Raw genomic sequence first — 14360 nt, 5'->3', positions numbered from 1 at the left:
CAGCGAGTTGCAGTAATCCAGACGGGAGATGACAAGTGCCTGGATTAGGACCTGCGCCGCTTCCTGTGTGAGGCAGGGTCGTACTCTGCGGATGTTGTAGAGCATGAACCTACAGGAACGGGCCACCGCCTTGATGTTAGTTGAGAACGACAGGGTGTTGTCCAGGATCACGCCAAGGTTCTTGGCGCTCTGGGAGGAGGACACAATGGAGTTGTCAACCGTGATGGCGAGATCATGGAACGGGCAGTCCTTCCCCGGGAGGAAGAGCAGCTCCGTCTTGCCGAGGTTCAGCTTGAGGTGGTGATCCGTCATCCACACTGATATGTCTGCCAGACATGCAGAGATGCGATTACCTGGTCATCAGAAGGGGGAAAGGAGAAGATTAATTGTGTGTCGTCTGCATAGCAATGATAAGAGAGACCATGTGAGGTTATGACAGAGCCAAGTGACTTGGTGTATAGCGAGAATAGGAGAGGGCCAAGAACAGAGCCCTGGGGGACACCAGTGGTGAGAGCGCGTGGTGAGGAGACAGATTCTCGCCACGCCACCTGGTAGGAGCGACCTGTCAGGTAGGACGCAATCCAAGCGTGGGCCGCGCCGGAGATGCCCAACTCGGAGAGGGTGGAGAGGAGGATCTGATGGTTCACAGTATCGAAGGCAGCCGATAGATCTAGAAGGATGAGAGCAGAGGAGAGAGAGTTAGCTTTAGCAGTGCGGAGCGCCTCCGTGATACAGAGGAGAGCAGTCTCAGTTGAATGACTAGTCTTGAAACCTGACTGATTTGGATCAAGAAGGTCATTCAGAGAGAGATAGCGGGAGAGCTGGCCAAGGACGGCACGTTCAAGAGTTTTGGAGAGAAAAGAAAGAAGGGATACTGGTCTGTAATTGTTGACATCGGAGGGATCGAGTGTAGGTTTTTTCAGAAGGGGTGCAACTCTCGCTCTCTTGAAGACGGAAGGGACGTAGCCAACGGTCAGGGATGAGTTGATGAGCGAGGTGAGGTAAGGGAGAAGGTCTCCGGAAATGGTCTGGAGAAGAGAGGAGGGGATAGGGTCAAGCGGGCAGGTTGTTGGGCGGCCGGCCGTCACAAGACGCGAGATTTCATCTGGAGAGAGAGGGGAGAAAGAGGTCAGAGCACAGGGTAGGGCAGTGTGAGCAGAACCAGCGGTGTCGTTTGACTTAGCAAACGAGGATCGGATGTCGTCGACCTTCTTTTCAAAATGGTTGACGAAGTCATCTGCAGAGAGGGAGGAGGGGGGGGAGGGGGCGGAGGATTCAGGAGGGAGGAGAAGGTGGCAAAGAGCTTCCTAGGGTTAGAGGCAGAAGCTTGGAATTTAGCGTGGTAGAAAGTGGCTTTAGCAGCAGAGACAGAGGAGGAAAATGTAGAGAGGAGGGAGTGAAAGGATGCCAGGTCCGCAGGGAGGCGAGTTTTCCTCCATTTCCGCTCGGCTGCCCGGAGCCCTGTTCTGTGAGCTCGCAATGAGTCATCGAGCCACGGAGCGGGAGGGGAGGACCGAGCCGGCCTGGAGGATAGGGGACATAGAGAGTCAAGGGATGCAGAGAGGGAGGAGAGGAGGGTTGAGGAGGCAGAATCAGGAGATAGGTGGGAGAAGGTTTGAGCGGAGGGAAGAGATGATAGGATGGAAGAGGAGAGAGTAGCGGGGGAGAGAGAGCGAAGGTTGGGACGGCGCGATACCATCCGAGTAGGGGCAGTGTGGGAGGTGTTGGATGAGAGCGAGAGGGAAAAGGATACAAGGCAGTGGTCGGAGACTTGGAGGGGAGTTGCAATGAGGTTAGTGGAAGAACAGCATCTAGTAAAGATGAGGTCGAGCGTATTGCCTGCCTTGTGAGTAGGGGGGGAAGGTGAGAGGGTGAGGTCAAAAGAGGAGAGGAGTGGAAAGAAGGAGGCAGAGAGGAAAGAGTCAAAGGTAGACGTGGGGAGGTTAAAGTCGCCCAGAACTGTGAGAGGTGAGCCGTCCTCAGGAAAGGAGCTTATCAAGGCATCAAGCTCATTGATGAACTCTCCGAGGGAACCTGGAGGGCGATAAATGATAAGGATGTTAAGCTTGAAAGGGCTAGTAACTGTGACAGCATGGAATTCAAAGGAGGCGATAGACAGATGGGTAAGGGGAGAAAGAGAGAATGACCACTTGGGAGAGATGAGGATCCCGGTGCCACCACCCCGCTGACCAGACGCTCTCGGGGTGTGCGAGAACACGTGGGCGGACGAAGAGAGAGCAGTAGGAGTAGCAGTGTTGATTTCTCCATTGTGCCACAGTGTGCAGCGAAAGGATAAGGACTTAATTCTGCTCTGTGCATGAGAGTACCCCAAGCTTAACACTGAACAAAGCAATAAAAATACCATTGGTCACTAATTCATCATCTCAGTTACTGTACACTGGCTTTTTTCCATCAATAAAATAATTGCCCATACAGTAGGCCCATCATGCTCTTTCCTAGAACATTAGCATGCTAAAGTGTGTTAGGAGTTCAGAGGCAGCGATCCAGTGAGGTGGTGAGTGTGAGTTCAGTGGGTGCTGAACTGCGACTGCTAGCGAAGCACTTAAGAAGACTGTAGTCACGACAGAGAAGCAGTACATGGGTCCCCACAGTGAGGATGTGCTCATTGTACATCTGTCAGACACTGTTATTTACTGATGCCTTCATAGCCTTCCAGTCACCTGTAAATTACCCCCTGCTGGTGACTAGGGATGCATCCCAATTGGCACCCTACTCCCTATATAGTGCACTTCTGTTGACCAGAACCCTGTGAGCCCTGATCAAAACTAGTGCAGTATATAGGGAATAGGGTGCCATTTGGGACACAGTCCAGCTCCCTGGGTACAGCTCGTTACACTATGTCCCTGTCCTTGCCCTCCCCTGAACACAGCTCAATTCTAATAATGCTCTCATTTCACCCAGGCAGTGCAACATGTCATTGAAATATGTCCCTGTTGTCAGAGAGGAAGCAGAATGTCAGTAATGTAAAGGGATGGGTTCTGCTATGAGACTGCAGCTGACTGACTCATCCAAAACGCAGACAGACAGAGTCGAAGTTAGCACTCCAAAGAGCTTTAGTTCCCTGATCCGCCAGGGCCAATGTTATTAAAAGGTCTTTATTGCAGTCCCCCGCAGACTCCCAGGCAGGAACAATGAGGGAACGTTAAGGTTTACTTTAGAGGATTTGGTTTCTTTGTCATCTTGGCTCAGCGCGTGTGATTTCCAGTAGGAAATAGTATTGCGGTTATCTGCTTCAATCACTCACCATGCATTATTATGCTGCGGTACATGCTGCAGTAGATTGTAAGAGACAGTGCTGTTCTGTAGCTCAATAGTTGCTTTATTGGTCCATTTGCACAGATAGGCTATTCTTTATTTGTTGCTGTCATAGTACCCAACCTGAAACACAACACACACATCACCGGCTGCTCACACACCAACACACACACCAATTATCTGCCATAGTACTGTGCTCCTTTCAGATGGCAAGACTCTTCTCTGCTATGTATTTTGGGGATTTGAAGGCAGTGTTCATGACAGCATGGTTAATGTAATATATAAATCATCCACACTAGTTAAACTACTGTAGCACACAGCTTTTATTTTGCGATGACATAACAGTTCATGTAAGTTAATGGACCAATAAAGGCTGCCAAGTCAGGAGAGTGAAAAGTTTTAACTCAGATCTACTTTTGGTTGGAATGTATTATTCACTGAAACCCTTTTTAATTCCACTGCACATTTACCTTTTACAATTCTGACTTTTACAGTTCTAATAGGGTACCAAGACCATGAACATTTACAGTGTACTTATTTATGTATAAATAGTATTTAGGCTATGGTAAAACCATAGTATCTCAATGTTTTGATTCATAGCCTATAGAGAAAGAGACTTCCTCTTGTATGACTGTGTGTGACGACAGTTGAGCTGTTATTTGTTTTAGGGACAGCTTTGACATTTTGAGGAAGTTCCTTTTCTCCTCATGTGACAAAGGCAGCCTGGGCACCATAGGGACGGAGATGCATGCAGTGCTGCCTCACATGGGTTGTGTGCTGCCTCACATGGGTTGTGTGCTGCCTCACATGGGTTGTGTGCGGCCTCACATGGGTTGTGTGTGGCCTCACATGGGTTGTGTGTGGCCTAAATCTGTAAATCCAAAGGATACTGTCCTGTAGGGAGTGGATTTGGCTTGATTGGATAGAGAAGGACCTCATCCTTCTTGATCAGTGACCATGGGGTGTTCTCCCTCACTCTAATTCTCTCTCTGATGTTTTCAACATTTCAGGAACTATAATTCCATAAATATTGCAGTATATATTCTTGTGTTCACAGAAGTTTAATTGTTATTCCTAATATTCCCGTGGGACTGATTCATTCATCATTCATGTCACATGTCCATGACTAGTACTTTGAACTCTGCGGTTTGGCTGCTGGTCACTCAGACCCTCTTTGTCAAGGCTTCATTGTATTAGTAATACACTTAGTTGGGCATCAACATGATAATCATTACTAGGCTGCAAACACCCTTTGTCTTACTCGGACACACTATATTAGTTTGGGTGTTGCCATTGGTGTGGCCACTATACCCCCACTCTGTCCCCATAGCATAATCAGCATTAAGGAGATTTATTGGGGCCCAGCGACAGACTAGCTTTCTGTCCAGGGGGTGTACTTGTACATCAACCTGCCTCATGCTACAGAAACAGGAGATGGGCTGGACAAGACGTATCTATCCCAGTGTGAGCCAGTGCTGATCATGTCCTCATGGTTGTGTCATGGCTACAGATCTACCCTGACCCAGAGCTAGAGCAGCAGATCCTGGCTCTACCCATCCGCTGCATCCACAGTGAGGAGGGCTGTCGCTGGACAGGACAGATGATGCAGCTCCAGGTCAGTAGCTGCCTGCCTGGCTTTCTTATCTTTTTTTGTTTGTTTTACCTTTCTATCTCTCTACAGTATCTCATCCTCTCCCTTGCTCCTCCTGTCTAAGCCACCTCCTTTGTGACCAGAGCCCTGTGTCTCCTGCCTCCAGTGTGTCGTGTTGTGTTATCTGCTAGCTGAAGCCTGGCTAAATGCTAAATACTGCGTGTCTGGCTGCTGACACATTCCTCTCTCCCCCTCCCTCCGTCACCCTCAGGGCCACTTCTCCACCTGCGCCTTCAATGTGATCCCCTGCCCCAACCGCTGCTCCATCAAGCTGACGCGCCGTGACCTGCCCGACCACCTGCAGCACGACTGCCCCAAGCGCAAGGTCAAGTGCGAGTTCTGCGGCAACGAGTTCACCGGGGAGGCCTATGAGGTAAACAACAACAATAAACAGAGACCTACTTTTTAATTTTGTTTGTATATTTTTACAGGATAGCACTTACAAGTAAACAACCTGGTGAATAGAAATCTTTGTATTGTCTACCCCAGAATGCCCATTATGTAAATTACTCTCGCTTTTGAAGGTGGCAGTGTATTCAGAAAGAATGTGTGTTGGCGTGAGGGGAGCGAGGTTGAACTGTGCACATTTCATACTGTGTTCTTTTCTCTCAGTCCATGAGAAGTAGTGTCTCACGATTAAAGTTAGCCTTCCTCCCTCTAACTAACACCTCTGTTACTGTTTACAGGCTGACCCTCCTCTGTGGCCTTTCTGTTTATACAGGCCCAATGTGGCCTTTCTGTTTATACAGGCCCAACGTGGCCTTTCTGTTTTATACAGGCCCAATGTGGCCTTTCTGTTTTATACAGGCCCAATGTGGCCTTTCTGTTTTATACAGGCCCAATGCGGCCTTTCTGTTTTATACAGGCCCAATGCGGCCTTTCTGTTTTATACAGGCCCAATGCGGCCTTTCTGTTTTATACAGGCCCAATGCGGCCTTTCTGTTTTATACAGGCCCAATGCGGCCTTTCTGTTTTATACAGGCCCAATGCGGCCTTTCTGTTTTATACAGGCCCAATGCGGCCTTTCTGTTTTATACAGGCCCAATGCGGCCTTTCTGTTTTATACAGGCCCAATGCGGCCTTTCTGTTTTATACAGGCCCAATGCGGCCTTTCTGTTTTATACAGGCCCAATGCGGCCTTTCTGTTTTATACAGGCCCAATGCGGCCTTTCTACCATGGCTCAAGCTTTTTATAGGATAATTATTTGTTCATTTTCAGTGGCAATGGGATCATACATTTGACGCATACCAAGTACTTTTTTTATCTGACCAATTGTGACCCACCACCTCGATTCGGTCTTATGTAGCAAAATTTTAAATTGTGTTTTTTACATTGTATAAAAGTAGACACTGCGAACTAGTAAATGGGGTATCATACACTGCAGTTGAGGAACAATGGGAAAGTAATTCTGCTTTGAAAGTTGATCAACTTGTAACACCACTTTTTTTTTAAATGGCCCTTGAATGTTTTGGTACACCTACTGGAGAGCTCTTTTTTGTCTACACCCATTCAGCATCGTTCACACCCTCTTAAGCCTTAGCCCCACTCATAGATGGCCACCATGTATGAATCTGCAGGTAGCTAAAGCTAACCAACTAGCTTCAATGTTAGCTAGCTTGCAATCATACAGTACTCTGCTTCCATCGTGCATTCCACTGATTTCAAAACTTGGTCAATTTCTTCTGTGACAACAACACTGTTGATCACTGTTTCTTCTCCATCACTGTCATCAGAAGACTCTAATGTCTGGTTTAATGAAAAATGTTTTTTAACTAAATCAGGGATTTCCTCATAGTCAGAGAGATTCAGCATGGCATGATCTTCCTCCAGAAAGTAGTCCGTCACAACTTCTTCCCACTGATCTTTGTCCTGTTAAATTCAGGGAAGCAATGTTGAGAGCAGTAGCAACACTTTTGCAGTTCTCCATGATATCTTAAAAAAATCCACAGTAGCAAGGATTATCTACACATACTGAGCAGCTCATGTTCTAGACAGAAGCATGCTACATGGCAGACCAATACAAACTAATCTCTCGGCATGTCCAGCCCATCCATTATCTCAGCTAATCATGGCTAGCAGGAAGGTTCATGACTTTTTCTGTGGCTAAACCAATTAGGCTCGTAATTTAACAATTTTATTCGTATTTACAGATGGCATACAAGTTTGTTATTAAGGCACATGAAAGTTCACATGTTCCAGAAGGAATTTCTGCCAATAAAACACATTTTCATAAGAATGTTTCAAAATACATTAAAATGCCTCTCCTGTGAAGTAGGGACGTGCGACATACACCTAGCTTTTTGAAAAGAGTCACAATTATGATGAACTGGGCTGAAAGCTTGGTAGTTTTGCTGGTAGTTTTGCAGGTTGTGATGTCACTGCTGTGTTGTGATCTGTTTGTGTGTCCTGTCTTTTCTCCCAGAACCACCAGGGTATTTGTCCCCAGGAGAGTGTGTACTGTGAGAATAAGTGTGGTGCGCGGATGATGCGTCGGCTCCTGTCCCAGCACAGTCTGGCTGAGTGTCCCAAACGCACGCAGCCCTGCAAGTACTGTGGCAAGGAGTTTGTCTTCGACACCATCCAGGTTAGTCAACAACACCAACACACCTCCTCTAACCGAACAAGCTCTAGAACTTCTCCTCCTGCGTGTCTTGTTTTACAATCACATTTGTCATCACGTGATTAATGGGTACATTTTCTTTCCCATCAATGTAGTATTTGTATTGGAAGGCTAGACCTAAATTGGTGCCCAAACTCAGACCTGTGAGAATGAAGTGTTTTGAAGGTTTATTCTGGAGGGTTGTTATGAGTCCTTCCCCTATTTGACTGTGTGTGATGAAAGAACAGTGCAGTCTGCCGTGGATGAAGGAGGGTTCTCAGTCTCTGTAGAGCAGGATGGCACTGGGCCCATGGTTGCATGAACACTGGCTTCTATGGTGCTCACTTCTCTGTGCCAGCTCGTAGTTTGTGCTGGCTGCGTCCACCCCCGGCAGCACCTGTCTCTGCACACATCCTGTCCTCAGGCCCAGCGGCTGGCCAGCCACTCCCACTCTCCTCTTCTCTCATACCCACAGTTTATTCAGCATATCTCCCTCTCAGAGCACATGCTTTATGATGCAGACATCTGCTCCATAATCAACTTGTTTATCCTATTCATACATTTTAATAGACAGTCATTTGTTCAATATGATACACAACATTTTTTAGTCACTCACAGTGATTCTGCTGTGTAAAGTACATAATGTAATAAATTAAATAATACATTTATATTTTTTTTTGCCCTACAGAACCATCAGTACCACTGCCCTCGGTTTCCAGTTGCATGCCCAAACCAGTGTGGGACCCCCAACATTGCCCGGGAGGACTTGGCCAATCACGTGAAGGAGAACTGTGGCAGTGCCCTCATCCTCTGCCCCTTCAAAGATGCTGGCTGCAAACACAGGGTAAGGCTGACCTGCTGCGATCTAGCTGCTTTTGATTATTCCAGACCCTCATTGAGAATAACTTTGATTCTAGCTTCTTGCAAGAGGTCTAGTTAGATTTTCCATTACTGCCCGCTGCTTTATTGACATCAGGTTTTTATCATTTTTCTACTCTCTGGTTGTTTTGTGTGCATGTTTCCAAAATGATATTTGGATTATTATGCTTCATGCTCCGGTGGCGTTGAAACCCAGTAACTTATGTCCAAAGCAATGATTGTCTCCAACATACATCACTGTCTGCCCGTCTGTGCCTCTAGGCTCTATTTTAATGAGAGTCACACTTCTCCTCCGCTCTGACAGCGTATTTAGGTCTATTTTTGAAACTGACGTCAATCTGAGAAAATGTGGAGAGCTCCCAGAGTCAGAGAAAACAGGCTTCGTGCTTTGTGTTGTCAGCTTCTGTCCTTCAGTTTGAAATGGGAGCGAGTTTGAAAAGCTCAGTGTAAAGCAATGCACATGGTCTGACAAATGCATAAATGACTCTCTCCCTGACCACGAAGGCATCAGGCGAGAGAGTACAACCAAGAGTGCAGATGTTCAGTACACCAAACACAAATGTGTATGGCAGCGCTCCCAAAAGAGCAGCTGATCAGCAGACAGACAACATTCACTTACTGTAGGAAGCTTGAATGTGAAACTCAAACAGACAAAACAATTTAGTGTGATGTGCATACTGTACCACATTATTAAACACAACACATTTCTATACAGAGTTTGTACTATACAGAGTTTCACCCTCCTTGCTACACACAGTGACCTCTCCCTAACCAGTCTCTCCTCTCTCCTTGCAGTGCCCAAAACTAGCGATCGGTCGTCACCTGGAGGACACCACCAAGTCCCACCTGACCATGATGTGCAGCCTGGTGGGGCGCCAGCGGCAGGAGATCCTGGAGCTGCGGAGGGAGATGGAGGAGCTATCAGTCAGCAACGATGGAGTGCTCATCTGGAAGCTCAGCGACTACTCCCGGAAACTCCAGGAGGCCAAGCTCCGGAACAACCATGAGTTCTTCAGCCCGCCCTTCTATACCCATCGCTATGGCTACAAGTTGCAGGTGTCTGCGTTTCTTAATGGTAATGGCAGTGGGGAGGGCTCGCACCTGTCCATCTACATCCGGGTACTGCCAGGGGAGTACGACAACCTGCTTGAATGGCCCTTCTCCTACAAGGTGACCTTCTCCATCATGGACCAGAGCGACCCGTCGCTGTCCAAGCCCCAACACATTACAGAGACCTTCAATCCTGACCCCAACTGGAAGAACTTCCAGAAACCATGCAGCACCCGCAACTCGCTGGACGAGAGCACCCTGGGCTTCGGCTACCCCAAGTTCATCTCCCACGAAGAGATCAAGAAGAGGAACTATGTCAGAGACAACTCAATCTTCCTCAAGGCTTCCATAGAGATCCCCCAGAAAATTATGGCCTGAGGGAGAGCTGGTTTTTGGTTTATCGGAAGGGAAAGGAGGGTGAAAGACAGGCTTGAGACTGATATGACACTTACCTTGAGAACTTCACCACACTTATCCTTTAGACACTGAATAACTGTCCAAATCCATACAGCCACTCCACTGCAGGACTTAGAGCTGCTAGTCTGTTGGGTTGTGTTGGAGGACCCCACTATATTTAAATGAAGGAGAATTCCAAGTGTTTGGTATGCAGAAACCATCACTTTCTGATTCTTATTTTTAAGTGTTTGTTTTCTAAAAATGTTCTTCTCTATCTGCAACAGAAAGCCTTGGAAATCAACAGTGCCTAGAGTTTATTTTAAGTTGTGTTTTGTTGTTTTTCTGCAGCGCAGGTAAATATTAAGGAAGGATAGAGCGACGTTCTGGAGGTGGAAGGCGTCCTTAAGCCTAGTGTTTTCGGCTCTGGTTTGAACCATCGTATCTGGTCACGAGCGGTCTATAGAATAGAGCAAACCTCAGGCTATTGGAAGGAGCTCATCACACTCTCAAACCCAACTGCCTTCTGTTTACATGCTCTAACAGTATCTCCCACTGATCCCTTAACAAATGCAAAGCTCTTGGTTAGCGAATTTGAGATTGCTGTTAAGCTTATTGTCAGCAAACAATATTACAGCTGTGAATTATGTTTGTTTCTTCTTGTCATTGTTCCATCACTCGCTGTCTACAGTTCGTCATTTGGCCATTGCTTATGAATGAGAGGGTCATGATCTTTAGACAAAAAACAAGTATCCTTTGTCACAGGCAGATTTATAGGCCTCTGAAAGACATCTCCTGTGGAGTCCTGAGAGGATAGATACAGTAGATGGTTTCCGTCTGCGTTGTTGGTCAAAGGTGCTAATTAACGTATGACGGTCTTTGAATGTGTAGAACCGAATCGAATCCACTCAGTCTTGTCAAGAGGCGATATGGTACATGTGTACTTAAGTGTGAAGGGAAAGCCATGACGGCTGGGTGTTCGTTGGTAGGCAGGTAGGCACGTAGGTAGGGGAGCGATGAGCTCGAAGACATCAACAGAAAAACATGCATGTTTCATTGATATTCAACGTGGACCACATTTTTGTACCGTAACCTGTATTCTTGAAATCTTCTCCCCCGATACTGAGGGCTTTTTTTGCAGTGGAGGACCTGTTAAATGGAACCAAATTCTTTTTGTATTTGCAAAATATGAGCAACATTTGTTGATAATATGTCATAGACCGAAAGACATTGGAGTGAATTAGCTTAACGGAGGTCTGTGAACTGAAGTGCATTGTTTTTAAGTCAGCCCAGGCGGGAATGGGGGCTGTTTAAAATATGGTTTATGCCTTGGTTCCCACCTGAGAATGACGTGTGGGTACCTCAGGACAGACTGCATCTCAATGGTGTGGCGCTGCTGGTTACCATGGCCACCAGTGTGCATCTTCATCTCAGCACATAAGCTGGTCACGAGGAGAGGTTGAAGAGGAGCAGCCATGTGCAATACACCAGTCAGAGGCTCCATCAGACCAGTAACACCCTCAGTGGAGGACTTGATCAAACATTCATGACATGATGTGAATAATACTGATGTAAAAAATGCAGAAGCCCATTCTGTCATTTTTTTTCTACATTAAAATTCCTGGTTTCTTGCTATAATTACCAGCCAATATTTTACAGTGATTTTAAAGAACTAAAAAAAATAACGTTTTGTAAGGTTATGTATTTTGCGAAGTACTTAAATGTTTTATACAACTTTTTGTTGGCGAGTCGGGGTTGAGCTTAGGAATTTTATGGACACTTAAAAAAAAAAAGTTGAATCTCTTCTGAATCTGAATAATGGTTTTGTTTGGTTTGGATCTCATATTCTGTCTGTATTACTTTGTCTTTAAAATGAATTATTTTAAAGAGCATCACTTAAGCTTGATTGACTAGATGGCAAAGATGTTTTAATATGTTGAGTGCTTCTCAATTTCTCTTTTAAAATAAAATACCCTCTTACATCTTGCTTCACTATGCTGCTAATTTACTCATTATGTAGTTGTACATTATGTCTGAGTGTTTGCATCACCTACTGACTTCTCAGCTTTCATCCACATGAATATTGTCAGGCAATTTGGCCTCTCAGCTGAACCCTTCCCCACCAGAAAATGTTTTACTGATCACATTGATGATTCTGCTCCTCTTGTAACACATACAGTAAACCACGCTAGATACAGTGCCTGGCTCAGCTGTCTCGTAGGCTGACAACTTGTCTTAAACTACAGCAAATGTTACCTTAACTCTTGCTTCCTTGATGAAAAGGTGCCATTTCTGTCTGAAATTCCTGCCTTTTTAAAGCACTTCAAGTTTATCAATAAAATCTCTTGTCCCACCGTGTTTCACTTGTTTTAGTTAGTCCCATACTGAGCACCCACTCCAAGCATCTAGTCTGAATTGAATTATCACAGTAGTGTTGTCTAAGGAGCAGGCCCCATCTGATTACAACACAAAGCCCTCCTCCTGGTCGCTCCCTGCCTCCCTTCCTCCCTCTCTGGTCCAACACATCCAGAGATGGAGGGAAAGGGGGCAGAGAGAGGGGAAGCGAGGCAGACGCCTGCCCTGCTTTGATGTGATGCCAGGAGTTTGCTGTAGCTCTCAGCTTGAATGATGTTGAATGTGGAGTTTAGGGAAGGGGAAAATTAGCTTTTACCTCTGTTTACTCAAATATCCCTCAGGAAGGAAACTCTTTCTTCACTTGTTTTAGAATAGTTTGGGGAACTCTTTTCTCAAAAGTAAAACTTATGAAGTTACACAAAGGGTGATGTGGAATGGCACATACACTCCACTGTCAATTCTCCAGGATATTTGGGCAGTCCTACTTACATTTCTCTTTAAATGGCTACTTATTTATCATTATGGGAAAATTGTTCCCATGACAAAATATGTTTCCCTGCTGTGGGCAATGTTTTCAGTGGTATGAATTTCACTACAAGGGGTTCTCTGGGTAGGACAATCCCCTCTGTCTGTCCCCAGACTAATGGCTTTCCACAGAGAGAATGGCTTCATTTTGAGCTGCCTTATACAAAGTTAAGCATAATAACCAAAAGCCATACTGACAGCCTCAAACGTTCGTGGCGCTGGGAGTTCAAACAACAGCCTAGCTCGTGCTGCTCTGGGGCTGTGCAGCAGCATTAAAATAGAAAAGGATAATTACATGTTGACAGTAGTGGAGCAGAGTAGTCACGTGTTATGGAGCCACTGCTCAATGTACTATACAGTACTGTCCTTTGGCTTCTCTCGCTCATGTGACTTTACGCCTGGTAAATGAGCCCTCTGGTAGTTTACACCCAAGCTCTCACACTACAGTGTTGTTCCCTATAGGTTAGCTCACCCAGACTTTGGTCAACGTCAACGTGAGGAACATGAGTGGAGTGTCAGAGCAGGTTGGGTGAAAGGCTGAGTAAAGAGGGAGGACCCAGCACAGCCCATAAGGCTTTCCTCTGCCATAAAACACATCAAAGAGTTGTGGTGTGGGTTTGTGTAGCGATGCCATGCTGTCGTCTCCCTCATGTTGAAGTTAAACAATGACTGGTGTGGAGCAGGATAGAGGTTAAGTGGTGTGTGGCTCGGCCTGGCTGTGTCCTCCAGCGGTGAGGAAACATCCCCTGACTGATCAACATCTTAACTGAGAGGCTGAGGAAACAGCCCAGCACCGCAGTGGTCTCCTCAGAACTCTGTCTGACAGATGCCTTGCTCCTTGGCTACAGGCAATATGGTTGAAGACCTAGCTGATCCAACAGAGGTTTTCCAACTGTTTTTATATACAGTACTGTACTATACCCACAATGTCAAGTGCTGGTGCTGGTAATTTAAACAATCTAATTGTGGATATCATGCCACTTAACTCAAAATATGCATACAGCAGTTCATTCACTTTGACCTAAATTGATTCTTTCCTCCTCTGTCCCGCATGTCAAATCTGTGATGTTCAGTGTTGTGGCTGACTGTCCTCATTAGCACACTGGCTCTTTTTCAGTTGCAGCTTCCAGATAGATCAGATAACTGCCCCAGGAGCACAGAGAGCAGCCCTCTCACTCTCTGCATACTGTAGCTGAGCAGAGCTCCCAAGACCAGAGACCTCGGGATAGACACTGCTTTGATTCAGGGAGTTATTCAATTGAAACGGCAATATCTTCTTGTTTCATACGGCACTATTGTTGTTGCTCAGTCATATTTATATATGTTTTTTTTCAAGACAACCACAATTGTTGCTGCTCTCCTTACTTCAATGTGAAATAGTGAAACTACGATGAGAGATGGAGACATTGATAACCATCCAGGTGCTTTCACTCAACGTTGCCCTTGATTCCAAACCCAAGATGGCATAGCAGTTCAGATGTCTTTTGTCCTCGTCTTGTCGTGTCCCGTATATATATATATTTACAACTTTTTTCACATACATTTTATTTTTATTTTCCATTAACTCATCTTCAAAACACTCTCCTGCAACCCGCCTCACCAATTTATATTTATAAAAAAGTATTATTTAC

The 14360-nt window shown here is 45.9% G+C and overlaps 1 protein-coding gene across 1 annotated transcript in view; it reads left to right on the top strand.

Moving 5' to 3' along the window:
- The window catches only part of LOC123992749 (TNF receptor-associated factor 4-like), a 45725-nt gene extending 33889 nt beyond the window's left edge, over positions 1-11836 (top strand). The window contains exons 3-7 of the mRNA XM_046294233.1: positions 4787-4891; positions 5139-5300; positions 7351-7512; positions 8216-8371; positions 9202-11836. Coding sequence (XP_046150189.1) covers positions 4787-4891; positions 5139-5300; positions 7351-7512; positions 8216-8371; positions 9202-9834 — 1218 coding nt within the window. The 3' untranslated portion in view covers positions 9835-11836. The remainder of the gene's footprint in view (positions 1-4786; positions 4892-5138; positions 5301-7350; positions 7513-8215; positions 8372-9201) is intronic.
- The last annotated feature ends 2524 nt before the right edge of the window (positions 11837-14360 follow it).

Source organism: Oncorhynchus gorbuscha, linkage group LG13 (genome assembly GCF_021184085.1).
Source record: "Oncorhynchus gorbuscha isolate QuinsamMale2020 ecotype Even-year linkage group LG13, OgorEven_v1.0, whole genome shotgun sequence".
In the NCBI taxonomy this organism is placed as follows: Eukaryota; Metazoa; Chordata; class Actinopteri; order Salmoniformes; family Salmonidae; genus Oncorhynchus; species Oncorhynchus gorbuscha.
This window is presented reverse-complemented; position numbering and strand designations above follow the sequence as displayed.